The sequence below is a fragment of the Trypanosoma brucei genome, chromosome 9 (genome assembly GCF_000002445.2).
Source record: "Trypanosoma brucei brucei TREU927 chromosome 9, whole genome shotgun sequence".
Classification (NCBI taxonomy): domain Eukaryota; phylum Euglenozoa; class Kinetoplastea; order Trypanosomatida; family Trypanosomatidae; genus Trypanosoma; species Trypanosoma brucei.
This window is the reverse complement of record NC_007282.1, coordinates 464,997-492,533: the sequence shown is the minus strand read 5'-3', so window position 1 is coordinate 492,533 and position 27,537 is coordinate 464,997. Positions and strand designations below refer to the sequence as shown.

The 27,537-nt window shown below is 48.0% G+C and overlaps 13 protein-coding genes across 13 annotated transcripts, besides 12 other annotated features; 12 read left to right on the top strand and 1 right to left on the bottom strand.

The window, feature by feature from the left end:
* Positions 1-863: 863 nt before the first annotated feature.
* Positions 864-894: a microsatellite.
* A 24-nt stretch (positions 895-918) lies between these two features.
* Tb09.160.0990 (protein kinase, putative) lies at positions 919-3,258 on the top strand (the record flags this gene model as incomplete). Its single annotated transcript, XM_798443.1, has 1 exon — positions 919-3,258. One exon carries the CDS (start codon positions 919-921, stop codon positions 3,256-3,258), a length of 2,340 nt encoding a protein of 779 aa, XP_803536.1.
* Positions 3,259-3,530: 272 nt separating this feature from the next.
* Positions 3,531-3,566: a sequence feature (A-rich).
* A 981-nt stretch (positions 3,567-4,547) lies between these two features.
* Positions 4,548-4,811, top strand: Tb09.160.0980 (hypothetical protein, unlikely; the record flags this gene model as incomplete). Its single annotated transcript, XM_798440.1, has 1 exon — positions 4,548-4,811. One exon carries the CDS (start codon positions 4,548-4,550, stop codon positions 4,809-4,811), a length of 264 nt encoding a protein of 87 aa, XP_803533.1.
* Positions 4,655-4,684: a microsatellite.
* A 732-nt stretch (positions 4,812-5,543) lies between the features above and the next one.
* On the top strand, positions 5,544-7,778 carry Tb09.160.0970 (small ubiquitin-related modifier protein SUMO1/Ulp2; the record flags this gene model as incomplete). The annotated part of the gene is made up of 1 exon (XM_798439.1): positions 5,544-7,778. One exon carries the CDS (start codon positions 5,544-5,546, stop codon positions 7,776-7,778), a length of 2,235 nt encoding a protein of 744 aa, XP_803532.1.
* Positions 7,779-8,290: 512 nt separating this feature from the next.
* Positions 8,291-8,320: a sequence feature (AT_rich).
* A 72-nt stretch (positions 8,321-8,392) lies between these two features.
* Positions 8,393-8,414: a sequence feature (AT_rich).
* A 508-nt stretch (positions 8,415-8,922) lies between these two features.
* On the top strand, positions 8,923-9,270 carry Tb09.160.0960 (hypothetical protein, unlikely; the record flags this gene model as incomplete). The annotated part of the gene is made up of 1 exon (XM_798438.1): positions 8,923-9,270. The coding sequence occupies one exon, from the start codon at positions 8,923-8,925 to the stop codon at positions 9,268-9,270; it is 348 nt and encodes a 115-aa protein (XP_803531.1).
* Positions 9,271-9,526: 256 nt separating this feature from the next.
* Positions 9,527-9,568: a sequence feature (AT_rich).
* A 239-nt stretch (positions 9,569-9,807) lies between these two features.
* Positions 9,808-9,841: a microsatellite.
* A 224-nt stretch (positions 9,842-10,065) lies between these two features.
* Tb09.v1.0100 (hypothetical protein, unlikely) lies at positions 10,066-10,281 on the bottom strand (the record flags this gene model as incomplete). The annotated part of the gene is made up of 1 exon (XM_798437.1): positions 10,066-10,281. One exon carries the CDS (start codon positions 10,279-10,281, stop codon positions 10,066-10,068), a length of 216 nt encoding a protein of 71 aa, XP_803530.1.
* Positions 10,260-10,312: a microsatellite.
* Positions 10,313-10,445: 133 nt separating this feature from the next.
* On the top strand, positions 10,446-11,075 carry Tb09.160.0950 (hypothetical protein, conserved; the record flags this gene model as incomplete). Its single annotated transcript, XM_798436.1, has 1 exon — positions 10,446-11,075. One exon carries the CDS (start codon positions 10,446-10,448, stop codon positions 11,073-11,075), a length of 630 nt encoding a protein of 209 aa, XP_803529.1.
* A 162-nt stretch (positions 11,076-11,237) lies between these two features.
* Positions 11,238-11,269: a microsatellite.
* Positions 11,270-11,506: 237 nt separating this feature from the next.
* Positions 11,507-11,782, top strand: Tb09.160.0940 (hypothetical protein; the record flags this gene model as incomplete). The annotated part of the gene is made up of 1 exon (XM_798435.1): positions 11,507-11,782. The coding sequence occupies one exon, from the start codon at positions 11,507-11,509 to the stop codon at positions 11,780-11,782; it is 276 nt and encodes a 91-aa protein (XP_803528.1).
* A 102-nt stretch (positions 11,783-11,884) lies between these two features.
* Positions 11,885-11,911: a microsatellite.
* Positions 11,912-11,933: 22 nt separating this feature from the next.
* Positions 11,934-15,011, top strand: Tb09.160.0930 (protein kinase, putative; the record flags this gene model as incomplete). Its single annotated transcript, XM_798434.1, has 1 exon — positions 11,934-15,011. The coding sequence occupies one exon, from the start codon at positions 11,934-11,936 to the stop codon at positions 15,009-15,011; it is 3,078 nt and encodes a 1,025-aa protein (XP_803527.1).
* An 825-nt stretch (positions 15,012-15,836) lies between these two features.
* Positions 15,837-15,858: a sequence feature (AT_rich).
* Positions 15,859-16,127: 269 nt separating this feature from the next.
* Tb09.160.0920 (hypothetical protein, conserved) lies at positions 16,128-20,405 on the top strand (the record flags this gene model as incomplete). Its single annotated transcript, XM_798433.1, has 1 exon — positions 16,128-20,405. The coding sequence occupies one exon, from the start codon at positions 16,128-16,130 to the stop codon at positions 20,403-20,405; it is 4,278 nt and encodes a 1,425-aa protein (XP_803526.1).
* Positions 20,336-20,365: a microsatellite.
* A 645-nt stretch (positions 20,406-21,050) lies between the features above and the next one.
* Positions 21,051-21,881, top strand: Tb09.160.0910 (hypothetical protein, conserved; the record flags this gene model as incomplete). Its single annotated transcript, XM_798432.1, has 1 exon — positions 21,051-21,881. The coding sequence occupies one exon, from the start codon at positions 21,051-21,053 to the stop codon at positions 21,879-21,881; it is 831 nt and encodes a 276-aa protein (XP_803525.1).
* Positions 21,882-22,377: 496 nt separating this feature from the next.
* On the top strand, positions 22,378-22,719 carry Tb09.160.0900 (hypothetical protein, conserved; the record flags this gene model as incomplete). Its single annotated transcript, XM_798431.1, has 1 exon — positions 22,378-22,719. The coding sequence occupies one exon, from the start codon at positions 22,378-22,380 to the stop codon at positions 22,717-22,719; it is 342 nt and encodes a 113-aa protein (XP_803524.1).
* Positions 22,720-22,723: 4 nt separating this feature from the next.
* Tb09.160.0890 (hypothetical protein, conserved) lies at positions 22,724-24,238 on the top strand (the record flags this gene model as incomplete). Its single annotated transcript, XM_798430.1, has 1 exon — positions 22,724-24,238. One exon carries the CDS (start codon positions 22,724-22,726, stop codon positions 24,236-24,238), a length of 1,515 nt encoding a protein of 504 aa, XP_803523.1.
* A 604-nt stretch (positions 24,239-24,842) lies between these two features.
* On the top strand, positions 24,843-25,175 carry Tb09.160.0880 (hypothetical protein, unlikely; the record flags this gene model as incomplete). Its single annotated transcript, XM_798429.1, has 1 exon — positions 24,843-25,175. The coding sequence occupies one exon, from the start codon at positions 24,843-24,845 to the stop codon at positions 25,173-25,175; it is 333 nt and encodes a 110-aa protein (XP_803522.1).
* Positions 25,176-27,537: the final 2,362 nt, after the last annotated feature.

The following is a 27,537-nucleotide window of genomic DNA, read 5'->3' as shown; positions in this document are numbered from 1 at the left end:
AAATGTGGTACATGAAGTGAGGGCGAGATATGATGCGACACGGTTGCATTCGTGGTCACACTTATCCCTTTCTTGGCTAAAGCACTGACTATCGCACGTCACCACTAGTCGTGTCATTTGTTCTATTGATTTTCTGTTATTTTTTTTTGTGTGTGAAATTCGTTTCCTTGTTTATTATTATTATTAACATTTACTTACGTTGCTTTCCTTGCATCATTTAGGCATTCAGATGCATTTACAGACTTCTTTGTGGTGGAAGCTCCTTTGCACTGTTAGAGTATTTCTCACCTTTTTACTTTTCATTATTTTATTTTCACATACCTGAATGCTTTAATTTCCATTCTTTTATACCCTGTTTGTCCGGTGTGCATCTCGACATGTAATTTGTACGGGCAGGACGCTTGGGGCAGTGGAGGAGAGGACAAAGAAAGTTCTCATTCATCCAAATATTTGCTGGATTTTCTTCTTCACCTCAGTTACGGTTTTATTCGTTTTGGCCCTGGGCTCGATGGTGCTTAAAAATATTACCAGTCTCCGCTCATTTACGTAATTTTCTTACCATTTCCACTCTTTTCTTGATTTAATCTCTTGCCTCGTACCTGGTTGCCCAATTAAAAGTAACTTCGGAGTCGCAGAAGGGGCCACGTGAGGTAAACTATTAAAGTCGTGGTTGGGAACTTACCCAACAGAAAAAAAAAATTCCCCGGCGCGGAAGGAATACCGCGAGGCAGTAACCGTGAACCCCTTTCAACCATACGCGAGTGGGCAGAAGGGAGCGGATTGTTCTGTGACCACTCTGCGGCCCCACGAAGGTACCAGGAAAAAAAAGGTTTTTACATAAATATAAACACGCACACGCACACATATATATATATATATATATATATATATATAGGTAGAGAAGGTAGGTTGATCGTGATGGGGTGCAACACTTCCACCACGAAGAGCCATGATGGAGGGTGGGCTGTTGGGGTTTGCTGCAGGAGGAGCGGGGCGCATAAGGGTGTGAGGCGATTAGAGGAAGAAGAGGATGACAGTGTTGTGCTTCCTTACTCTCCTTCCTCTTCCTTGTGTGAGTGGTACAACAAGCAACTGGAAGAAGGCTGCCGACGCTACAGCGCCCCGATTGATGAACCAGCCCGTATTGAGAAGCATCGCAGCTCGATCCATCCGAGAGCTGGGGATGAAAAGGGAATACAAAATGGTAATGGGTTAATGAGGAAAACAAGTGAGTTGACCGTTGCGGTGGTAAGAGAGCCAAATAGGCTAACAATGTATCACATGAGGGCTTTGGAACGGCGGGTAGGACGGGGCATGTTTAGCGATGTAACACTCGCAGATATGACGGTGTGTACGGTGCCCAGAAGTTTGTGGAAGGGTGCGGGAGAAAAGGGGGACCGTACTGATGAAGGGAGTGATCATCACATGAAATATCTTATTGCATGCAAAGAGTATTCCATGAAAAATCTCAGTTGGGCCACTTCTGAGCAGCTGGTAAAGGAAGCAGAACACCTCTGTCACTTGAAATCCAACAACCGGTTGCTGAAGGTGTTTTTGGTTGAGCGAGTACCAGATAACTCGGATAACGGAAGCGGTGGTGTATCTACTAGTTGCGCTGAAGCGGCATCAAGGACGTTGCCTTTTTGTGCTGATCCTCTTGTTTTGTTGAAAAACCCTGCACTTAGCGTCGATCTGCCTCAAAAGAATGCTAAGCTACGTGTTTACATGGAGTACGCGAAGTACGGGACGCTTCGTGATGTTCTACTGAAAGAGGTTCCAGATAAATTTGGTAAAGCCTATATGCATGAACTCACGGTGCGAGCATATATGCGTGAGGTGCTCCTTGCATTGGCTGTCCTTCATGAAGCAGACATACCTCACGGTGACCTATGTGCCAAGAATATATTCATTAGTAACCCGATTAGCCGCGTGTACGGTACTGCGTACCCGGCATACATTTCTGACATTCCCGCTGGGCGTCTCGATAAGGCGTCATCACGCGCAGTTTCCCGTGCGCTGATAAGCACCACTACCGATGCCACCCACTTCCTCACTGGCACCGAACCTAGCGCATCGCGTGCAGAAGGAAGTGCCGGGCACTGCGAAGGACGAAACGCTGCGGAGAGGGCGACTGGCCGTAGCTTCAGGCAGAGGACGCCCACAGTCCACCACAGGTCTGTCGGTGGTGCAAAAAATGAGCCGTATGGGAGCCAGCGAACGGATCCAATACTACGGCGGGGGGAAAGGGCTGTCAGCATTGTGGCAAATCGTGCTCGAACAGAGTGTGATGACTGCGATAGCGGCTGCAGTCATTGGGTAGACGATGAAGTGAAGCACCTCATCCAGGATTGCTCATACATTGACGGTGAGGTGGTTTCTATTCCATCCTCCAATTCCAGTGTGGAAGGCACTAATTTCGGCACCAACGGGTTGTTTAAAGGGGGGAAGGTTGCTAAAGATGGTTCTGTTAGCAGTACACATGCCTTTCCACATGCTCTGTCCTTCGCCGAGTGTGGTAGCATTGCAGAGAATAGTACCACAGCATACATCAGGAGTGGAGGAGAAGTGGAAGCGAGGGGTCTGCTCAGTTCTAGAGGGCACCCCACACCTGTTCTTGTTTGTGGTCAACAAAGAACGGGAGATGGCAGTATCCACTCCTCCGCTGATGTGTACCATCGCAAGAGCAAAATTCTCGTCAAGTTGGGTCACTATGGTCGTATACGATCAGTTTTGTTGAGCGAAAAGGAAGACGTGTCACACCTTCTGGGTAGTGTGCCGCATCTTGCGCCTGAAAGCATGGGAAGTGGAGTACTGACGCCTGCCAGCGACGTCTACGCGTTTGCGATGACATTTATTGAGCTTGCGACGCCGCGCGGTGCTCTGTATGAGGATCTGTATCCAGGGAACACAGGTCAGTCGCGCAAACGATTGGCGGGTGCTGAACTGAGCCGTATGTGGATGAATAACATCAAAAACTACGTTGAGGACAACTTTCACGACGTTCCACTTCCCCAGCAACTATCAGAAGAGTGTCGCGGAATGCTGCGCCGCTGCCTCTCGCGCGTGCCAGCAAAGCGGCCTACTGTGGTGGAGCTGCTCCAGCACAGGTATTTTCTGCTGGGTCATTGGGCAGCTGAGGCGGTGCGGAGTGGACAAATTGAAAGTCCATGGAGAGAAACAGACTTTGAGGCTGCGGCACTTGCCTGTGGTTTGCCGCTATTGCCAAGCGTTGAAGAATGCACAGGAGTTGTCAATTGATGCAAAGCAGTGGCTGAAGGTGGACTGATGTGCAGGCGCTGTCACAGTTGGTACTGTGAAAACAAGATGAAAATGTGTCCGCAACTGTGATACCTGAGTTTTTCTACATCCTCACAACGGCCTTTCTTTTTTTTCTTTCTTACTTTCTTCCCTCCCAGATCCTTCACCCTTCTTATCTCTTGTCGGCATGCGACGTGCGCTAGTCAGCCCTGTCCAGAGGATTGCCACAAGGACGAGTTATGGTGGGGAAAGGGTACTTTTGGTCGATCGCCTTTTATTTTTCTTTTTTCTTTTCTTTTTGTTTGTTTGTTTGACTTTTACCGTTGCCATGTTTTATGCCAATGTTCTCTTCGTTTTCCTGTAGTGGGTGGTACCGACCTCCTGCAACACCTGGATGTGACGGGCGACATATGTTCTCTCTTTGCAACTTATTATTATGTTCCTTCTTTTCCCTTACATAAGTGCACATACATACATACAAACGCATTGCATCACACGGCGCATTGGTTGGCAGTGAAGGTGTGATCTGCTGTATCCAATGGTGCTTGTTATAAATGCGGCAAACATGACGTTGAGGTGGTCGCAAAACTTCTCTCTGTGCGTTTCTTACTGTCTGCTAGTTCTTCATCCTTCACAATTCTTTATGCCCTTTAGGGCAAGTGAGGGATGAGGGGTTTCTCGAATGGTGCGCTCATGTGATACACTTGACTGTTTGAAACTGTAAAGTGATGTATGCAATAGTTTACATACACTTAAAAACTTGTGTTCCTCTGTCGAGGCATATGTGGGGGACGCTGATGTGTGTTCATCCGAGATGTATTGACCATTCCTCCTCACGCTCGTTTACTGAGGAGGGAGTATGGGGCGGATATGTTTACACACCAGTGCCGCTTCCTGCATGAGACGAGAGGATTGTTGACGCGCATTGTGTTGAATATAAGGGCAACATACGCGGATACACCCGTGTGATATGCACCTGTGTATTTGTAATTTTGATTGTTTGCTTTATGTCACTTGTGGTTTTTTATGTACTGAGTTATTTCTTTTTATGCCGTTTTCTCGGTTGCGTGTTACCCAATGTGTGCGTGTGCACGTGTGTGTTTGTGTCTGTGCAAATGTGGAGGTAGCCACATTTTAGCTATAGTTCCCTTTTTGTTTTTTAGCCCTTGTTGTCGCGTAAGGGATGAATGTGATGGGTGGGGGGGAAAAGTTTGACGGACCGCAACTTCACTTCACAGGTTACTAAAAGGGAGGGAAAAGAAGGGCAAGGTGATGTGTCATATTGCTCGATGATGCAACTTAACATTAGTGAGGGTGTGGGTGCAGGTTGCTTTTGCTATTCCCTCCATTTACTTTTCACTTTTTATTTCATAGTTTGCTTTATGTTTATGGAAGGATATATATATATATATATATATATATATATCGCAAACCTCCTGATTGTCCGAGAAACTATTGTTATCATTACTGTTACCGTCATGAAGAATAAGCGTTTAACTAGTTTGATTGTACGTTGCACCTTCAATCTAAAAGGTTTTCCGTTTTTGAAGTGAGGGAAACATATCTGTGAATCGACATGAGTACGAGAGAGAGAGAGAGGGAAATCGGAATGTGGTTTGGGTCTTCTGTATACGGAGAATTTTAACGCTAAGCGGCAAGCGAAGGTGTCGGAAAGGGGAGTAACAGCGAAGAGCTTAGTGCGAGTGGGTCGCGATAGTTCCTACTTCGCTCTTCCGCAAAATTTATTAAGCTCCATTCTCTTAAACACTTCCGTGGCAATGGCAGTGCGCTGGTGGCGCAGTCAGTCGCCGCACCCCTCATTCTCGCTTTTCTTTTTTTTGTATATGTATACGCGTAGGGTAGGTGTTTTTGTTGTTTAGCGTGAATGCGTGCATGGGACCCCAAAGCGAAGGAAAAGGGAGATAAGTGCCTGTTGCCACCCATGTTTTTGATACTTTCCTGTGTTTGTCTCATTTGTTATTTTCAGTTCACCAGAGTAAATCTCCGCAGGGGGAATGGAGGAGGGGGTTGAACACATATGCCTCAATTATTGCTACATGTCGTGGTGCCGCATTTTGGGATTCATTTAAAACGTTTCGTTCATCTTTATTTCTCCACCACTTCTTTCCGTTCGGTAGGTCATCTGTGGGGTAGCAGTCTCCTCAACATTGCGGAAACTGATAGCACAGGTCGAAGTAGTAGTGCAAATTGTGGAAACGGTGTAGAAGCGGCTATTTATTTATTTATTTACCTTTTCGTTATCTGACATATTTTGTGACCATAAAATGGCAGATATCCTTTTAAATGCCGCTGGATGGATATTGCCATCTTTACACCGCTCACGCAGGGCCCCGACAACTTCAGAAGAGACGTGTGAGGCTGGAACGAATCCCTGCACGCCTCCGCTGGGCCAGCGACCGGCAAATGAAGCGGGCAGCAGAAGCGTTACTCCTTCGCCCCCACCTCAGCAGCAATCCCGTGCCACTGCTAACGACGCTGCTGGTGATGTATATCCATCTGGGCATCTTTGTGCCCATAAACGACTGAAAGGAAAAAGTAGCAGGCATATGGGAACGAGTGTTATCGCAAAAGGAATGGAAAGCTTGCTCCGGTGCATCTTGTCAGAGGATAAACGGGACACTCCGCTCTCGATGAGCGTGGCAGACGACTCACTATCGCCACTGGAACGCGATGCTGCGTGGACTACACCCAATAATTCCCAGGAAATCACCACAGAGAGTGAAAAGGAACGGCAATGGCAAAAGCTGAAGATCTCACAGCCTGCTGCGAGGGCAACATATCGCCTTCCCGATGCACAAATAGAGGGCAGCGAGCACTATTCCGTTGAGCAGCTGAGCACCCACTCTGTTGGTCATGTGCGGCAACGGTTCACATCACCGTACCTCTCTGAGTGGGAAAAGCCAATGTCTCTGATGTGTGAGCCGGTGCACGACCGTGGGGACCGGTTTATAATGGAGCGCACTAACAATCAACTTCTTCCCACATCGGGAAAGGAGGCACCGAAAAGGCCTAAACAGGTGAGAGAACAACATTTGAGCGCAGCCGCGGCGAGCTTTAAGCGGCAGTGCCGTGATGCTGCCGAAAACTACGGCGCGGATGTTGGTCGGTGCATCCGAGACAAAAGGGGTGATAAACTTGCCGCTTGCCTTCGTGACGTCGAAGGGAAACTCCGTGGTGACAGCAAGGGAGGCAGCATCACTTCGGTCACAATGAATGCAGAGGAAAAACGCCAACACCTTTACCCACGCTGGCCGCAGCAGTACAGCGCTCTTAACGACAGTAACGAAACTCTTTTGCGCGCCGTTGACACAGATGTCGACAGGAAGGTGCGTTACATTTATGAGATCGTACTGGGCGACTTTGTGAGGAGTGCTGTTGAGGTAGAGGCAAGAAAGTGCATAAATTTCTTTAATCATATGGCTCAACGAGCTCTGGAGTCGTATGTCATGCGCGCTCTTGTCGCCAAAGTGGAACCAACTTCGAAAAGTTTAGTTGCGACAAAGGCGCTTTCACATGGCATACGTCGCCACATCGAATGTGGAAAGGCTGCATATATATGTGAGCTTGCCGAGGACGAGGATGATAGAGCTGTTTTTGAGACAACTCTAACGACGGGCAAATGGGACAGCTCGCGATCTCAGAACTCTGGTGAGCAGGAGAGGGTTGCTGTGTCACTCAAGAGCGGAATAGCAATAACGTACCGGCAGTTGTCGACATTGGCACCAGGCGTGTGGTTAAACGACCAAATTATCAACGCCTACCTGGGACTAATTTGTGACGAGTATAATGTGAGGGCTGGCTGTGAAGCTGCGGTGTCTATGGGGACACATTTCTATGCCAAAGTACAGCAAGAGATGCGAATAGGAAATGCCGGTTTGAACCCCTCGTCGGGCGGATTCCCAACTCTTGAGCAAAACAGTGGTGTCCTCCGTTGGCTGAAAAGGCGTCGGCATATCTTGCAATCGGGTACCACCCGCATTGTGCTTGTGCCTGTCAACTTGTGGCAGTCGCACTGGACACTTGCCGTACTTGATTGGGAACGAAACAGATGGACATATTACGACAGTTTGCTGTACGGAAATGCCCCTGTGCCACAGGGAAGTACTGTGCTTGGGGCGCTTCACCACACATTTGAGGAAGCGCGGCGTATTTTGTGTGATAGTGACGATGCTAATAGCAATCATACCGTTAAGGCTGAAAGAGGCTATCAACCGCGTGTGAATGGTGCTGCTGATCAACGAAGGTTGACTGTAGCCACACCAGTTGGAAGCTGCTGCGGTTACGACGCGACAAATGGTTGGTTTGATGTCGCACCTCAACAGCAGAATTCGTCTGATTGTGGTGTTTTTGTGTGTCACGTGGCGTGGTGTGTTGTCAACGGCGTCGCTTTAACCTTCACGCAAGAGGATGTGACGGCACTTCGGCGCGTGATGCTCCACGAGCTGCTGCTTCAGCGTTTGTTACGGCGGTTACCACTGGCCTTATACACGAAGGCGTGAAATGTGTGTTTATATTCTCTTCTGGTTTTTCTTTTGTCTGCCCTAATGTCTGTGTACCGTCGTGCTCGAGTAAAGGCTCAGTTAGCTCTCTGTGCCCATTACTCATCTTGATGACTGTCTGAACGGATATGAACTGTTTTGCTTTTCTTTTCCTTTCTTTTGTTTCTGATTATAGAAGGGGATGTGGAGTGGAAAGAGAGTGTGTGTGCGAGTTAAGTAAGCACTAGGAAAGGAAAAAAAAACAGGGAGGTGGAAACCGGGGTGAGCAAATCATACACGTGCATATGAATATGAAATGAATGTTCCAACTACTACATATATGTATATGTACGTGTGTGTGTTTGTATCTACTTATATACGTTTAATCAGCCGTAAGTACAAACGTGGGCAGGCATATATATATACTTTTATGTACTCGTTTGATTGTTCATGTTTTGGTGTGTATGCTTGTTTGTTGTTTTGACTGTGCTTGGCGGCGCGTGAGGAATGATAATGAAGAAAGGGTGACGTAGTAAAAAAAAAAAATTAATATATGTTTTTTACGCATATTTTCCCCCCTCTACTTGGATGGATAGGCGGTGCTCACCGTTCACTCCATCCTGCCTCACATTTTCATAATTAATTTATATAAATATTCATGTGTGTTCATACACAACTTCTGTAAAAATTCGAATGAATATATAGAGAATAAACTTATGTTTCATCAAAATTTATGTTTTTACTTACTTTTGTGCCCTCAACTAAAATCCAATTGTTTTTATTTTTGTTATGTTTTTTTTCCCCCTCTCACACACCCGGCCCTTGCTTATTTCTCTTCCCCTCTAAAGCAAATATAAAAATAAACAAAAGATAAATTCTTCCTTTCATCACCTGAGGGAACGCAAGAAAGTGGAATAAGAGTGAAAGGGAAACAAAATCAAGCAAGTAAAAACACGAGAAACAGAGAAAAGAGAAAGGAGGAAGGGATATAATTTTTTTTCAAAATGACAAAAAAAAAATAAATAAACTACGGTGTATGGGAAACGCAAGAATATTTGTATTTTGTTTGAGCTTAACCCATTGGGTTGTTTGCCTTCAGTTTCTTTAAATTATTTTCCTATTTTAAAGTTGATGTACTCTCTACACTGTGAGCACCACTTGTTTAATGTTTTTTTCTTTCTTTTTTTTTCCCCCTTCATTCCTTCCTTCCTCCAACAATTTCGTTCAACTGCTTCGTTTGCGCGTCTGGACGATTTTTGTTTTTGTTTTCTTTTTTGACCCTTTTCGCTTCCTGTTGGTGACGAGCGGTTTGCTCGCACTTAACCGAAAGAAAAAAAAAGGGGTTTGGGCGAGTGAAAAGGTGGGAAGGAGAGGAATATGTCATTTTTCTTTTTTTTTTTTTACTTTTAGTTTCTGGTTGCCATTACTATTATTTTTATTATTCTTTCACCCTTGCTACGGTGAGGCGATAGCTCAAAATTGTTTGGGTTCTGTTGTTTTTCCTTTTTTTTAAAAAAAATGCTTTAAAACGAAATAAAAAATAAAATTTTCTTTTTTCTCCTCATTGCTGCTTAAGCGTGCGTTGCCGCAACTATTCCATAATATTTCGTATGATAAATGATTGTGTGACCATTACTGTTTTAATATTAATATTCTATCAGTATGAAGACAAAAAAAACAGAAAAAAATCTATCAGCATCTGTTTTTTTTTTTCCTTTTAATCTTCTTGAGCAGCCGTAAAAGAGGAGGATAACGCCAAGGGAAAGAGGATAAAATAAATAAATATTTGATACATTATTATTATTATTTTACCCTTTTTTTTATTGTAAAGTAGAAAGAGGGAAGGAAGAGAAACAAGAGGGGAAAGGGTGTCTCTTACTTTTTCAATTTTTTTTCTTTTTAATCTCTCATCTGGTTTTTCAAAGTGTTGTGTCGTCTCTGTTCGCAAGGGCGAGAAGTTTCAAAATAAATAAACAATAAAACCGAAGAAAGCGACACACGCTGCAGCAGGAGAAGTAGTAGTAGTCGAATAAAAGTTTTTCTTTTTAAGATATATATATATATATATATATATATATATATATTAAAGAAAAAAAAAGCCGGACACATCATTAGTGAAAGGAAGAAGAGAGAAGTTTCAGCAACGTGTACCCACGGAATCTTAATCACGTGACCATCTTTACGTCAAGTGAAGAAGAGGAAAAGGAACTGCAGTTGTTGAGATTTTTTTTTTCCCTCCCCCTCCTTAAAAAAATTTGAAGCGGCAGAGGAAACAATACCACACTTACGCAAGTGGTGAAGACACAACTTAATTCATATTTTTAATCCCTTCTAGAGGGGTAGAAGAAAGAAAAGGGTATTTGTAGTTATACGACAACTTAAAGGCAAAGAAGGAAGGAGAAAGGGGAGGGCTGCGCAAGAAAAGGAGCACCAGGATAAAGGAGGGGATAGCACACAAGCAAGCAAAAGAAAAAAAAAGCAAATAAGGATAAGTACTCACAAACACATACACATACATACACATACATATACACACACATATATATATATATATATTAAGATAGATACATATATTAGTAAGGTTCGTGAGGATTTGATTGTGTGGCAAAAACGAGGAGGCGAAGGGAAGGTGAAGGGCGCGTGGGGCATTTATCGACACTGGCGCTGCCCGGTGGCGTTTCCCCATTGATGGGTCAGCGAGGCTCCTCCCCCGGCATCTGCAATTATACCAATAATACCGAAAAGGACCCGGGGGCGTCAGAGCACCGTTCAGCCACATCAGGAGGAAAACACATGCCAAATATAACTGTTCCAACTGAATGCGCAGGAGTAGTACCGTTACCGATACCGTTTGGTGAAGCCTCGATGTTGCGACGTTCATGGCTTTCCGTAAAGGAATCGGAGCTTGCACGTGAGTGGCAGGTGGGCCGCCATAATCAAAGCAGCGGCGTGTTGTCCACATCGCCGCATGTCCCACTCACATGTGCTGGCGTCCCATTTCCCGCTAACCGCACCTCCGGTGTTATTCATGGCGATGATACACGCGAATTGTGGGGAGAAGGATTACCTGTTGGTAAAAGCTATTTTTTAGCCCTTCAATCCTCCTGGCGTAGCGGAGGGTCGCAGCATCGCCGGTTCCCGCTCCCGCCTGTCAACCCACTGGATTTGAACGAATCAGCCATTGAGCGGGCTATTGAAGAAACAGTTGGGCAACCGCTTCAGCCGCCAGTGCCGCTATCGTTTATGGTGAGCGATATATTAGTTCCACAATGGGAAGTGAATGGGCTCTACGATGCCCCTGCGGTGCGGCGTATGTAATAAACATTTTTTGGGTAAAAGGAAGAAAAAAAAATAAGAGGTGAAATAAGTGGAACGGTGGCGGGTGGCGGATTTGTTGAAGGGGAAAAAGGAAGTGGACCGCAAAAAAGGTGTGCACGGGACGAGGCATGGCGGAGAGTTGAATGGGTGGAAGAGGGGAGTAAGAAAAAAAAAGAAAAGAAAAGAAGAGAGAAAGAGAGAGAGAGAGGAAGGAGACATGACTCTAAGGGAGAAAGAAATAAACTAAAGGGTGAGTGCAAATATGGACGAAAGGAAGATATAGGGGTGGCCGCAGTCATTGGCATGTGATTATGACAAGGGGGAAAAGACGAATGGTGGGGACGTTGGGTAAAAGAAAAAAAAACAAACCAAGGTGTGAACCCCATTTCCCTCCTTGTTCGTCTTACGTTTGCTGGCGTGTGTTTTTGTGTATGTTTTTGAACTTCTTGGACAACTCCCTACCAAGAATACAATGGATTTGGAATTGCGTGGGTGCCTTTTTGTGCTTCAAGTTTGTGTTGGAGGACCCACATCACTGTTGGTATTTGTATTTCCTCTACGTCTACCCCTACCTGCAGGAAAAGGGATATTTGCTCTCCCAAATGCAAAGACTCTTTTGGTACTTCTCTTTGTTTTGTTCCCTCAGCTCCCCTCCCTTCGCAACAACAAAAAATACAGGGGAAAGGAGCTTGAAGAAGAACTGTTAGAAAAAGGATTCTCGAAAACGAAAATCAGTACTTCCGTTAGGGACAAGTAAGTGGGCACAGAAATACAGTACGAAAGTTTAGTTTGTGCAGTACGGGGATTGATTTTTTTCTTTTTTTTTTTTTGTTTTTCGACTGGGGGAAGGAGTTAGATATGGCACGGGATAGCGGTTTCTATGATATGCTTCCTGCACTCCACGCACTTCCAGCTGTAGAAGCTGTTGTCGTGGATCGCCTGAGACCATGGCGCCGGAGAAGGGAAAAGGAGGTAGCGGAACTTTTGTTCCCACAAAACGCAGCAACAGCAGAAGCGAGTGAGTCACCGATACCGAAGTCAATACAACAACCCTCATTGCGTAGACGACGGGCCAATTCCGCTATGGAGTCCGCTGTCACACATCTTTGTTATGGTAGACGGGCGCATCCACGCCGCACGGCTATTGCACTTCATCATCCTCAGGTCCTTGTGTTCACGGTTGATGAACCCAGTGCCCTATGCTGCAGCGAAGTGCAGAAAACATTGAGGTCTGTGGACGGGCCAGTACAAATTCAATATCTGCTTGCCAGCGAAAGGGATTTCTATGGAGCTCAAATGGACTACCGGAGGACAAAGTCCCGGACAAGAAGAGGACGGGCTCCTCAACGAGCGGCTTCCGTTCCTGCTTTAACTTATACTAACTGCGAAACTGTGTGTAATGATGGCATTTGTCCTTGTAGCAAGTCGGTCACCACGCACAAGGACGGAGACCGTGGCGTGACCGGCTCTGTTAGCAACAAGAACGGAGCCGGGGTATTATCGGCACTGCACGAATGCAAGATAGTGGACTCTTTACAGGATCTCTATGCTTTTCATCCAGGTAGGGACTACATTGACTGTGGTGCTTTTTCGCGAGTGTATCGGGCCGTTCCCCTGTTTCAAGGAACCGGTGGCCGCTCATGTGGGGCAAACAACTGCAACCGTAGTGCTGGACCAAGTGATTCCTTTGTGGCGATAAAAGTAATTCCTCGTGTGCGTTCGGAGCGAGGCGGCCGTTACAAGGTTGCGCCCCATGCAGCGAGAAGGGGGGAAAGTGACATGGGGAGGCACGTGGTTTCGAGCACTTCCGCGCAACATTGCGCGTGTGGCAAATATCCTCGACAAAGTGAAAGTGACGCAGAGTGGCGACAACTGCAAAGAATCGCAGAAGAGGTATCAATCCTCGCTGCTCTCGAGCACAGCGGATGCTCCCACCTTATTGGAACACTGCAAACTCCAGAGGAGTTTGCAATTGTTATGGACATGGGTAAAGGTAATATCGATGCCCTGCGCTACGTTCGCGCGCATGGACCACTTAATGAGGCGCATGCTTCGTTAATAGTTTATCAGCTTGTGGAAGCGGTCAATTACCTGCACAATGTCAAGGAGGTCCTGCATCGAGACATAAAACTGGAGAATATACTGCTTTCCCGAGTCGATCAATCAATAAGTATTATCCGGAAAGCTATGGAAACGGGTGGTAGTGTGGAGTCTTCTCCGAGGTCGAAAAACCGAAGTCACACTCACAACGAGGAGGATGTGTCTGGAAGGACCGAGAAGGAGCACACCAAGAGAACGGGAGATGGGTGTGAACGCGGCAACCGCACCGAAGTTGCGGACAGTAAAGCACGGTCTTCGTCTTATAGGTGGTGGGAGCCAGTTTCCGTCAACGTTTCTACTGCTACCGATGAGATGGAACGGCTGTTGAAGGTAACCCTCATCGATTTTGGCCTGTCAATGCATATGTCAAGGTGTAGCGGCACTGGAAATCCCTCAGTAGAAAAGAAGATGGAAGAGGGGAGCGACACACGGAAGCCCATAATCCGAAAAGGAAGTCCCAAGAGCAGTGGCACTGTGGCAGTTGGTGGGGGTTTCAATCTCCCTGAGTTATCCTTCGCCTCATGTGGTAAGGTGGAAAAAGAACCGAGGCGCGTGGATGATGTCGCTGGTGGAGAAGGGACACTTGAGAGCAAACAAGAAGAATCAGAAGACGACGAGGGGTTGTCTCACAGGGTAACGGTCCCGGTTGCAATTTCAAATAACACTCCACCAGTCCTCAGTCGAGCGGGGTCGACAAGTGATTCAACAGCAAAAATTCCAACCACCCTTTTGGTGGGTGATGAAGAGGATGGGACACAGCAGGACCGACAGCCGAAGGGTGCCATGCCTACGCGCGCTATCGCCGGAGCGCAGGGAAGTGCGTCGGTTCCGCTTACTGATCATGAGTGTCCTGCACCTTCCTCACTGCTGGAGGATGATTCACATCACCACGATGATACACTTTTATCGTTCACACCTTGTGGTACTGAAAGGTATTTGCCACCAGAAATATTGCAGTGGATTTTGCAGAGGGGGTGGAAGCAGAAGACCATAGCTGTCTGTGAGGCCCGCAAGTTGGATGCTTATGCGGTTGGCATTGTGACGTATGTGCTCTTGAGTGGCTGTTTCCCCTTTAATGGAACATCTCGGGCGACGATGTGGCAACAGAAGCTTTGCGTGCCGGCGTGCAACAGCAGCCGCTGGGAAAATGTCAGCACAGTGGCCATCTCATTCGTTCAATCTCTCCTAGATCCCCAGCCACGCACGCGGTTTGAGCTTTGTGAGGCGCTCACCCATCCGTGGATGCGCCAAGGGGCGCTACTAGCGAAGAAGCTGTCGCTTGTTCCACATTCCATGGTTGCAGACGCCAATTTGGGGGAAGGGGAGGAGGAAAAAGAAAGGAGCAACCGCCAGCTTCCCCGAGTGGTTTCTCGGCTGTCCACCTCAGCATCCTCATTAATTTGTGATGGGCCTGTCCATACACCCTCCGTTGGTTCTCATGCCACCGGAGGGGATGGTAGCCATCCAAAAACCCAGAAGGAACAAACTGGCGATGGTCGCGCCAGTAGTGCACCCCGCCATTCCGCGATTGGTTGCCCACATCGGCGTACGTGCTCAGCGGTGTGTGTATCAACCGAGCTCACATGTGCGGATAACGGAGCCTTAACAGTTCACAGCACAGCGGGGTCAGGAAAATTGAGTAGCAAACTTGAGTCTGAAGGACCCCGTTTGTCGTTTATGCATCGCGTAGGTGAAGAGCAACGTCCCGCCCAACTCACTGAGACATATGATTGCCAGGAAGTGGGGAACAAACAGTTCGGTCAAGCGAAACCCGACGTGGATGAGGGAATGGCGGATATGTTTGCTTTTCTGTACGAAAAGATAATGTCGGAGTAACGGAGTCAGTAGTAGTGAAAGTGCCGGAATGAACGGGAATCACTTGTGTGGATGCGAAACGACGAAAGGGGGGAGATGCAGTTGTGCGGTTATTTATAACCTCTGAGTGGTGAAAAGAGGAGAAAGAGAGTCCTCGCTTAATTTTCGAGTTAACATGTTTTTTTTGTTACGGCGTAGGTCTTGCTAGCACGTTCGATGTATGTGTATATGTGCGTCAATCGTTTATAGTATCTTTGCTGTCGTTGTCGCTCACCCTTTCTCTTTGTTTGCTTAGTTCTTGTACTAGGGTCGGATGGCGTTTTTTTTTTGTTGCCCAGTTCGATGATTTTCCTTTATTTTTCTTTTTTTGCCTCCTTGATCGCACTTGTTTTCCCCTTTTCAATGTTTTTTTCCCTCTTTATCTAGTGTATGCCGACGCAGCTTTTCTCTTTTTGTCTTTTGTCTTTTGGTGCTGTTCCCTCATCTCGGTTGCTTCCTTTTGTCCACCGGTGAGAAGGCAGTACATAAAAGGCGGTATATTATTAACTGACCGCGGCGACACACCCCGGAAGTTTGAGTCGCATTAGTTCCCATCAATCTCTTTTTAATGTTATTTTCGCTTCACCCAAAGGCCTCCTTTCTTTTCCCTTTTTTTTTTCCAATAATTTCTCACATTTGCTTTGGTTTGTTGCTTTCATGCATTTTGAAGAGGGAAGAGAGTTGAAACGATTGGAATGAGGCGAGAATGGGGACGGGATAGCGGTCCACGCATTTGTTTCAGCACGGTTGTGAGGTAGACTGTCAGTTCTCTCCGAAGGGTATGAGGTGGCGATGATAAGCTTGCACAAATATATATATATATATATTTGTGCGTACAACAGGGCCTCAAGTAGTACAAAAAAAAAGGGTGCCGCACCCACACCTCTTTTTTTTTTTTAACCCTGATTGCTACTATCGTTGATCTCTTCGGTTGTCTTTCCATCGCCGGTGTTATGCATTCCTTTTACCATCCCTGTCACTAGTTAAGTGTTTCTTTTGTGCTCTACCCCGTTGACTTCTTTCCGCTGACTGCCGTTTTTGTGGACTAGTGTTGTTGTGAGCTCGTCCCGATTTGTGGGAGGGTATCCTGGCTGCTTGATGTTGACTAACAGTAAAATGCAGCGGAAAATAGGGAAGGGCCCTCGAAAACAGCGGCCGCGCCAACTCCCACAATTCTCGAGTTCTTTCAAAGCACAGGTAACATTTTCTTCGTCTGTAGCCGAACACCAGCAGTGCGTGTCCACACCAGTGGAGAAGGAGAAGGTGTGCATGGGTAATGGTTTTTTCTGTCGCATCTTTGACGAAGCTTACGCTGGTGTGGAAATTAACAAACGTCGGCCTCAGGAACGTCTCCCGTCTATTGTGCGGAACGTGACCCGTCAGTGCTGGAGTAATGGCTCACCCGAGAAGGCAACGTTCGCGAGACCCTCCCACAGTGAGACTCTGCAGCCTTCTCCATATGCAAATCTAAATCTGCGACCACCACCTCTGCACCAAACCAACAGCGTAGGAATTTACCCGAGTCTCGCGAGCGAGCCTCCAGTCCCGAATGAGACCCATGCGCCTTGTGGTACCGATTATCAACGGAACGTGCGGCGTGGAAGCAGGATTGTACGTGGTACTTTGTGCAAGAATCACACCGCTTGTGTCGTGCGGGTATTTGTAGTTGATGGTGTCCTGTTACATCGACTCTCTAAGCTCTCTGATACCCTTAATGGGACAGTGGTGGTAACTAATCCTAATTCACGCACAGACAGTGCGGCAGTTTCACCCACGCCTCAACGTGACCGTTGCAGTGGTGGCTGCGACCCCGGGAGCCCACTCCGCAATAGTGGCGGTTTGCAAGAGGGAGAAGAACTGGCCTTTGGAAACTTGCCAGCTGATTTTCCTCAGTTACTGGAACTCCAACTAAAGGAAATCCTCCTTTCACCGGAATCTACTACTCATTGCAGCAGAGAGGGGATTACACTAGCTTCTGCAGAGGCGAATGGAACTGGCATGAACTCTGTGGACACTTTAGTGAAGACCAATAAGAGGATTGGCGAAATTGGGGGCGCGGAGTTCTTTGTAAGTCCCCAGGCAACTTCACGTCGGGTTGGCTTAGCGGTAACAAGAGAAATGGCACATGACGTGGTGGCCTCGCCACTTTCTGCGCTTTCGATGAGAGTGTCAGACACTGCTAGTAATAACAGTTGCGCGAACGTGCGAAACCAAATGAGTGTGGGAGGTGGGAAGGAATCAGTGATAAGTGGCGCGAGGGGATACAGCCCGGGGGGCAGTTTTTCCAGCCAACCGGGTCCGACCGTCCAATACCAAGCGGGCGTAACCACGTCAGTCGACGGCGACATTGGGGACTTTACTTTTTCCACTACAATTCCCAACGAGAAAAGCGGACCCAAGGAAAGTGATGGATTGGACAGTAACATACTGAGCGGTCAGATGCCCATTCTGGGTCTCTCGGTTTTTTCTCTTGGTGAAATCAAAACTTCGGTGACCAAAGAAGATGCATGCCCACAAGGACCAACGGTGAAGGCCGAACCTGTTACTCGTTTTGGGAACAAGGCATCCAAGGCTTTCAGCACATCCTTAAAACAGAAAAGTTCAGTCAACAGGGCTCCGACGACAAACATTAACCCAAGTTCTGATACGACTTGCAAATCTGGTATCTCGCTCCAAGCCGTGAAAAAGGGTGCCACCGGAGTTCGCAGACCATCCAACGATTCGGTACCGCGTACAAAGGATAGGAGTAAAAGTACAAGTTACCCCAGTTCTCTCGACTACGGCAAAGGGGCCGTTGTGGACCGACTGCATACTGGCACCACGGCTTCCACTTTCAAAATTGGTACAACTGGTCCTGCGCACGACACCACAACGCCAAGTGCCACAAGGGGTGACCTACCCGGTGCACCTGTGCCACAAGAAGGAAAAACGGTTCCCCAATTTGCCATTGCGTTATCCTTGCCACTCGTTCCGCAAGGAAATGTGTATGATGTTTTTCTTAACTGGTCGATCACCAACCAACCATCTAACGTGCTCCGTGAGGTGGTTATTCGAAACATTATCCGTAGTGTTTTAAGACAACTTGCGACTCTTCACGCCATGGGCAGAGCGCATGGAAGTGTGAAGGCAACAAACATCTTTCTCACTTCTCACGTCGTGGAAGCTGTCGCGGCGGCAAATGAAGATGGTGTTGCCCCGCTAACTCCAAAGGGATGCACCCTCACCTCCTCAATAACCGCCGAACTGGGAAACAGTGGCACGAGGCGTTATAGTAGTGTTACCGTCAGACACACACATTCCAGAAGCAGCAGTGGAAGGAGCTCAGCCGTAATATTTGACGAGGCTGCAACCTCTGCTAGGGCGTCTGCAGAAGTCATTTCGAATTCAGAGGATAACGACGCTATGCTAGAGCTTTCTAACCATGTCATTCTTTCCGACGGATACTACGGAAGGGTTGAGCAAGCTCTGTTTAGCACTTTCGCAAAATGTTGCAACAGCGTAGACCGTGAAGAAACGGTCAGTGGACCGCGCGGTTATTGCGAGCAATTGCGTGGAAGTTCCTGCTACTCAAGCGCATACCCTCTACCACTGAAAGCAGTCGAGGGTTTCAGAAACTCGCCAACGATGGATGCGCTCCACTTATTTACTGTTAAGGAACAAGAGTATTTGCCCCCACCAGAGTGCATTACAGAGGAGAATACAATCAACTCTACCGGTAACAGTGGAAGCATCGATTCCTCTTCACATAACGACCCGATCCCAACTTCAAAGCTTCGTCCCTCCCATGGAGACGGGAGTAATACAAGCAAAAAAGCTGCATTCAACACCACTGGTCCAAGGATTCGAGCAACACATAACACACACAACCCCAGATGCCCTCTCACACCCGCGCACGACATTTGGATGCTTGGCTTACTTGCCATTCACCTTGCTGACGGTGCGTGTCCATGGTGGATGCGGCTTCATCACAGACCTCTCCCACGGTTACGGAGGGGGAGGTGGTCGCTAAGTTTCGCCTCCTTTGTGCAGCGCTGCGTATGCGCGGCAGAGACGGGGCGACCAAGTGCTAAAGAGCTGTTACTGGACAAATGGTTCGACTGCGCATTACTTGATAAAAGCGGAGAGGAAGGAAGGCAAACACCGACGGCGGCAGCGTCACAAAAACCGCAGCAGACCGGCAGTGGTGCCGCCGACATCTCTCTGAAACGTCCCTGTCATCGTGCTTTTGTCGACATTATGCTGGAGTATCATGAATTAGCGGAGGAGTGGTATTCTCGCTGTCAGCACTCGAACACCGTTAACTCTTTGTCGGGATGCGGTGACTCCATCCCTTCTCTTAATAATAACAGGAAGGAAATTTGTAGCTTGAGCATGATGGGGGAAAAACAAGCACAGGAAAGGGTGGGGAAACAAACTTCTGAACGGCATGAAGTGGCGTCACCCACAAGAATCAGCAGTAGGGGCAGCAGCCGCGGGAGTGGTGGCAGCAATGGCAGAAGGAAACGTAAGAGTGGAGGCCGCGGTAGGGTTGGGCTGCCAAAAACCCATCCAGTCCCGATGGCGTCTGGAGAAGAGGATGAAAGGAACACGGACGATTATTACGACACACAAACAACGGCAACTACGGGTGTGGATGAGTCCCACACTACAAAAGACGGGAGTGACAGCAGTGAGACTGAAGGGGGTTCGTTTCACTCGCCTCAACCCTTTTTTATTGGCGCATTAAGTTTGGCATTAGAGGCATGCGGCTATGTGGAGCCTTTAGAAGCAGAAACCCCCAAAAAAGGAACACTTGGTGGCAGAACTTGCCCGAGCTCTTGCCGTCAGATTTCACCACCGTATGAAACAGGGTCCACAGGAAATGGCGATTGTATATCCCACTCCAGACAGCACGAACTGCTCAGTGAGCTCATGCAGGCCTTCTGGAACTTAAATAGGGAGTGCCGGTTGGCTACGGATGTGTGGTGTGTCACACTAATGAAACACATGCGACAAGACAACAGGATGGTGGAGTGCGTAATGCCGTTCGTTACAAATGAGACATTACCATTCTTCACCGATGCAGGGGGTACGGGCGCTAAACAACCAGGTAGTCGGGATTGTTTTGTGGGAGCCGCCAATCAAGAAGTTTGTGGAGGCGCAGCCGCAAATGAGGCGAGTGCAAATTCATTCAACATAAAGGGGTCACACGTTTCCTTTTCCTCACCGCAGCAGCAACCACAGCAAAAGCAACACCCAGATGTGAGCCCTACAGCCTTTCACAACTATATGCTGGGGAAATGGTGTATCACCACTTCGTGGGTGCTGCAGCAGCAACAGCAGCAGCAACAACAACAACTGACAAAGCGACTAAGTGGGGGAGATGAAAAGAAGTAAACAAAGAAAAAAAGGATGGAAGAAGCACACAAACGACGTTTGCAACCGCGCTGTTGGTGACGTTACTTATTCCATGTATTCCTGCTCATCATAGAAAAAGCGTACTCCTCTGTACTCCGCGAGCTTTTATTGGTGGACGCATCGCTGGTCCATCAGAGACGAAGTGGGTGGGGGTAGGAATAAACTAAGTTGTACGAATTGAACGGGGGGAGGAATAGTCTCTAGCTAGAGTGATGAAACTTCTTCCCCCTCTCCTCTTTCTTTTCGCACACACAAAAGAAAAAAAATGGGAAAACACACCTCACATATGACGGAAGAAGATGCTGATCATCGTTTTTTTGTCCGTTTTTACACCCTGCGGATGTGCTCCGCTTCCATCCTAGTGTTACTACGCTATTTGTTCTCCACAAACCGCCGTAGGCGGTGTTTTTTTTTTTCTTTTTGTGGGCATTGTTGGTTCCAATACCGCCGCTTTCTTTCCTATCAATACCCATCTATTTGTTTGCTGTAGTTGTACACAGATCGTGTGAAGCGGCTCCGCACGCACACCCAGACAAAAAGGCCAGAATAACGTGCAGGGAGAGTGCGCATCAATTCCTCTCAACGAATAACCTTTGTCACCCAACTGAAGTATTCTCGTCGGAAATGCCCCGTGGTGAACGAATTCACAGTATCAAAGGCTCGCCTGAAAAAAGGAGAGGCAAACACAACATGGAAAAACTGGAGCGTGAGGATCACAGTAGCGGACATCGGGAAGATGGAAAACAATGCGCCAGTTCTGTCGAACAACCCAAAGGTATAAGGAAGTGTCCCTGCAAAAGAGAACGTGAGCCCCCAGACGCGGACATCCTCCACGGTTCATTCATCGCCTCCGATTTGCAAACTAGGATGGACACTATTTATACTCACATGGTCCGGCGCATGCTGCCAACTCAAAGCAAGTTCATATCGGAGGCGGGTATAATGGAGGAGGCAGATGGCGCGACGCTCACATTTGAGGTGCAGAACAAGGGAGCAGCCATAGCCATGCGTGACCGGTTGCAGAACACTGTGGTATGCGGCCGCCAGTGGAAGGTTGAGATATTTCCATTAAAGGAAACACAATGTTCGAAAGAGGCATGTCTAGTTGATGTTCTGCTGGTCCCTCCTGCACCGCGCACGCTTGTACTCCGAGCATTGAATGGAGCAAAGGGATTTCTTTCACTAGTGGATGTTGAGGACACTGTAATCGCCACCCCCGTAAGTGTGCCCACCGAAAGGGAAAGCGTGGATAGCGAAATTGATAGCAACAGGTCCTTTCCGCTCGACCCCTCTTTCAACGAAGCGACCAATGGAAATAACGGCGCCGTGGATTTGGAAGAACGAGTATTGGCTTCCTTTGTGGATGAGGGGAGTGCTCAGAACGCGCGTGCTGTCCTTTCTGGTAGGCTGATAGGGACGTCTGGCGTGCGCATGTTCTTGGAAAGACATCGCTAGTCAGTGAGGAATCCAGAGGACTACGTTGTGGCGCGCAAAAATTGCGGTGTAGCGGCTGTTATGTGTTTTCAGGTCCCTTTGGAGCACAACGCGGGGCCAGCTTGGGTGCTCCAAGCATGCATTTCCGTTGTGTGTAAGAATTGGCGATTAAACCTAACGTAAGCAAGTAAACTCTCAATGAGAGGATGGTGAAGGGGGAAGCGAAAATAATGCCTTATGCTTTCTCGTACGTGATTCCCTACTTCCTTGATCGACTTCACGCGTAACCACTTTAACTGCAACATCATTGTACCATTTCAAGCAACCTTCGTTCTCCTTCCGTGTACTGTTATGCGTGCTTTCTGTATTTCACCCATTTCCCATACTTAGACCAAAGAACCACCTTCACTGCGTGGTGAGGTGAGCAGGAGTGACGCGATAAATCGTTCGTTCATTCAATTTACTTATTTGACTTTTATCGGACCGATTCGTTTCCTATTTAAATGAATGGGCGGGAATGTCACGCAATACAAAGGAATTTAACCAACTAGCAGACAAGTTCTCCCAGACGTACGATCAGCAGCGCCGCGACCTTGAACAATGCCTCCAGTCACGTGTTAACGATGATATCAACTTTGTATGCCAAAGGCAGAAGGGCGCCTACTTGTTGGGCATCGCGGAGGTGTTCTGTTCAAAAGAGTACAACACTGGTGTGAAATGTCAAGAAAAGGCCGGGGAGCGGTGGGCAACGGACTGCTTTCAGGAGAACGTAGCCTTCGGTCAGTGCACCGACGGTGCCCTCAAGAAATTATACATTTACAATATCGAGAGGAGTAAGAAGAATCCCGAAGCGAACTGAAATAATGAGTCAGTGGAGATGTTTTTCTCAGCGAACGAACTGTAACGTTAACTCACAACATCCGAAGAACTCCTTCCGTTGCTTTCCCTCATCCTGTTGCAGTTGTGCGACGATGGACGTGCACCCTATTCTATCCGCAGTGCCTCTTTTCGGTTGGGTGCCTGCCCCACTCCCCACTCGAACACACACACCTCCTCTGTGGAATCCTTTAGCGTGTTCACCACCGACTGCAAACACTATAGGAAGGGAAGGAAAGTGGTTGAGGTACCACTGGATGGAAACCCCCGATAACGTTGTTCTTGAAAAAAATGGGCAAACCATGAATCTCAACTCTGCTCCCGTTGTTAACAGTGGTAGTAGTCGGTGCTGCCGATGGAGGGATTATCTTCTGACCGTGTCCACTGCGTACCGCGCGCTCATTGCCGAACGCGACGAGGGTTGGAGGTCTGAGGCACTGGATATGTGGTATCAGCGACGTCAAAGGCACTCAACCCAAGGCGGGCCTGAGGAGGACTCCAAGAAGGCGAGCAGCGGCACACATGTGGCACCGGTTACCTCCTTTGCGAGAACCGATGTTAGTAAACTCTGCCAGCGGTACTGTGATCATGCGAAGCGTGTCTTACGCACAGTGGCGCCGGAATACTTCTGTACCGCTCCTCCAGCACTCTCTCGCCCGACGCAGCAGTCAGCGGGAGATGCCACGGCGGCACCTACGTTCCTTGATCTTGGATGCGCACCCGGAGGGGTTTCGAAGTACCTTGTGACAGAACTTCGATGGTCTGGGATAGGCGTTTCGCTTCCTGTTGACCGTGGTGGGATTGCCTTCGATTCCTCATGGAGAAATTTTCCCACATCAAAGGGACGCTTCGAGTTAATTGAAGGGAGTATACTGGAGGAGGACTGGCAACAGCACCGTGCGATCAAGGGAAGGGATTTTTACTTCGTCAACGGGGGTGCCGTGCAGGACTACGGTCAGCGCGAGGAAGAAACGAGTGGCGACAGCGGTGAACTACCCACGAATGACGGGCATCCTGTGTTGCCATGGTTTAGTTTCCTTGTTCCGCAGCTGCAGATCGCTGTCAAACATGTTCGTGATGGCGGAGTAATCATGTTTGTCTTTGGTCGTCCGGAGTGCGCGAGCTTTCCTATCCTACTTGCACACCTCCGCCCATTAGTTGCTGGTTCTATTCACATTATGGAGACAATGCACGCAGCCAAAACTCCCGTCTATGTTCTTCTGACGGGAGTACGCGTAACCCGCACGATGGGCACCTGTGAGGCTTGGGACCGCCTGCTGAAACTTCTCACAGAGGGTTCCAGGGAGTATTGGTTAGGGAATACCGACGAATCACTGGAGCTGGCGAGGGTTGGCTTTCAGCGGCATCGGTTGGAGTTGGAGAAGGTGTGGGAAAGGAGCTTTGAATTCTTGCAACGGCGTCGACGCAGCGCAGAGAGGGCGATGCAATGGAACGAGAGTGGGAGAACGGCAAAGCGCACAAGGGAAGAGGATGCCCGGTAAACCACGGCGACGATGTTAGTTGGCTGTGCTACATGCCAAGTTTCACCCCTACGAACAAAGCGATAAATGTTTCTTCATACTTCTGTAATCAGTACTCTGTTCCACGAAGAACCGTATATCTGGCGCGGTTTCAGCTTAGTAACCACCTGCTCGAAGTTTCTTCTTCTGTGACTTGCTGGCGCGGAGTGGGGAAAGCCTTATATTTACGGAACGAGATTAAAATCGCTGGTAACCCATTAATCTCCTCCTATATTACCACCGTTTATTTCGATCTTCCCCACCGTCAACGGCATGCATCCATTTGAACCCAATGTGGGGGCAAATGCAAAGAGAGAGGGACATTCCGTTGCGTCCATCACTAAGCCAACGAGTTGGTGATTTATGAAATTTTACACATCTTACCCACGCCTCTCACAAGGGGTGGAACTGGGACTGCCGAGCACCTTACCGGACCACGCAACGGGTACGAACACTACAGTCGTCAATAACATGCCTGCACGGACCCCGAAATTTAAAAGTGTGTAGAATATCCAACAGTACAACGTATTTTTTTTTTCACAGACAACAAAATAAGTTTGGTTCTAATTATGTTTGGGAAAACTGGATGGATGTGTATATTTTACCACACCGACACTCTCCTTTTCGCTCACACCACCCGTTTTTCCTCACTAATTTCTGTGTGAACTATGTGCTTCTCTCCACACTCAGGGTCAGAAGTCGAAATAATAGGAAGAAAAAACCTCCGCAACACCTTCTTTTCCAGCACCTTTGTCTTGTAACAATACGAGCAACCCTCCCGACTGAAGTGACGGAGAGGGACTTCGTGCTCCCTACACGCTTCTTGGCGTTGCATGAACATACGGCCACGGAAAAAAGCGCACTCGCACAGTATTATTTGTTCCTTTCGCTCGGCAAACCCGTTCATTTAACGCGGTGAGCGGCTTCACATTAGAAAGCATTGACTGCGTGGTAGTAGGAGAGAGGGGAGGGTAAGAAAAAGAGGAGGTAAGGATTGCCCATTTATAGGCAACAAGCAGTGGTTCTATCGCCCCCTTAGCGGGGATACATGTATTTTACCTCTAGGGCACATCCGGGAGACGGACATTTAGATGGTCGTGTAGCTACCGGCAGCGAACGCCCCAACCAAGCCGGCAGAAACCTACACAGTGGCAGGGACACGCCTTCAACGTACAGTGCGGATTTATTGGAACCTTACAGTAGGCCATTGTCTCGTTTCGAAAAACAGTCGGGTGACATATCGCTGCAATCAACCTACGATGGCACGTGGGGCAAAGGGGGTTACCCCCGATCTCAGGGTGCGAGTGGAAGCCGTCTGGAGGGCACAATAAATGGAGAAAACTGGTCTCTCGAGTTTATATCCGACTCGGGTGAGCTGGTTGGTTCTATGCTAGTTGGGGCACCGCATGTCGACGGCCCCCTGACAATAGAGACAGTATTGGAAACTATACAGAAGAACGCAGAGCTCTTACAACTAAGCGTGGTGTTTATCACATATTTTGATAAAAACAAGGGCGCCTACACTCTTCTGACGCCTGATAACGTACGACATGTTGGGAACTTGTACAAAATTGCTGTGGTGGCACAGGACCGAAATACACAGGGAAATCAACGGAGCGGCAGCGATAGGAAAGAAGGCTCGCCGCAGCGAAACGAAGTGTATATGGGTGGTGCAGCTGGCGACGAGGGGGAGACAGGGGCAATAGTCAGTAAAGTTTTAAACAAATTGAACAGCACCGGGAAGACATTCGACACATCCCGGTGGACGGGAACCCCCAGCCCAGGTGCAGTGAGCAGTAGCCAAATGGAAGCAAAAGGGGGGTGCCCGGGGTTCGCTGCTACTTGCTCTTCACAGCGCTCCAGCAGTGCAGGTGACGCGGCAGAAGCATGGGAGGAAATGAGTCAAGATATGCTTGACGACATACAATATGTAGCGTTCGAGGAAACATTAAATAGGGAGGCACTGTATACGGCGGAGCAGCATATACGGTACAAGTTGCGACGCCTCAAGTATGACGCGTTGGGTGACACGTTCTCATTGACAGCAACATTAGCGTGCTCAAGCCCTAGAAAGCCATGTCTGTTGTCGCAACGGAGCACTCCCTCGCCCCTCAGTGAGATGTCTCCTAAAAAGGGAGAAGGCAGGGGACAAAAGATGTCACGAAGGGCGATGGTGCCCAAGTTGGTCCCCAGAGAGTCAATGTTCCTCCTTGACCTTCCCAAGAGCAAGCAAAACACGTCGTTGCGCGTGGTACCGTTTCACCTATGTCAGGCATATGAAAAAGATATCGCACACTCTCTTGGGGTACCGCATGGAAATGTTTCGGTAGCACTTAATTGTAGAAATTCAAATATGGTGGAGGTATCCATACAACACGACGGCAAACTCAGTGATGCTGCAATTCGCGACATCATTACTACATGTGAACTGAACAACGTTCACAAGTTGTATGAACTTCTGGAGGGGAAAAGGAGGAAATCCTCACAGAACCAAAGGAGCCAAGTACAAAGTGTGAAAACGAAGGAGCCGCCTACTTCTCAGCCTTTTTGGGAAGAACACAGCAGTAGTGTTACCACAGAATATCTGCATGGGCATCTCGGTGATGTGAGAACGGCCACCGAAGTCGAGACTAATAAGGGCAACCAACAACAACAGACACTACACACACATAAAGTGGAGCAGGTGTTTGCCCCGCAAGTTAACAGAGTTTTGGGGTTCAACGAAGACGCACTGGTCCCAGGAAATGAAAAATCGGTACCTAGTGCAGTTGAACACGAAACAAATGTTTGCTCCGAAGAACAATTTGCAGGAACCACCGCGACGGAGAGCTCTGAACAATACATAATGAGTGCAACCACTGCTATACAGAAAGAGGTCATGTCTCTTCGGCTGGCTCTCCAGCAGTACCAACAGCCACCTTGTCAAGCAACTGAGCAACAATTCAACGGTTGTCAAGGGGTGAATACTTCTCAACTGTTAATTAACAATGGAAATTGCCAAGAGCACACCACTGTCACAAGGGATCAACTCACTCCTGTGGGAAAATGCCAAAATATAGATGAGAAAGAGCGGCAGACACGCGAATCACCGAATCAACGACATGCAGAACAAGAACTGGCGAACGGTATGCAGCCTACCACGATAGTGGAGGGAGAGGAAAGGACATCAAAAGAACAAGATACAGGAAAACAAACTGGGGGGACAACACCGACAAATTTAGAACACAAAATCAATTCTTCTAATCGGCTGTCAATACAAGCAACAGAGCCCATGCATCAAC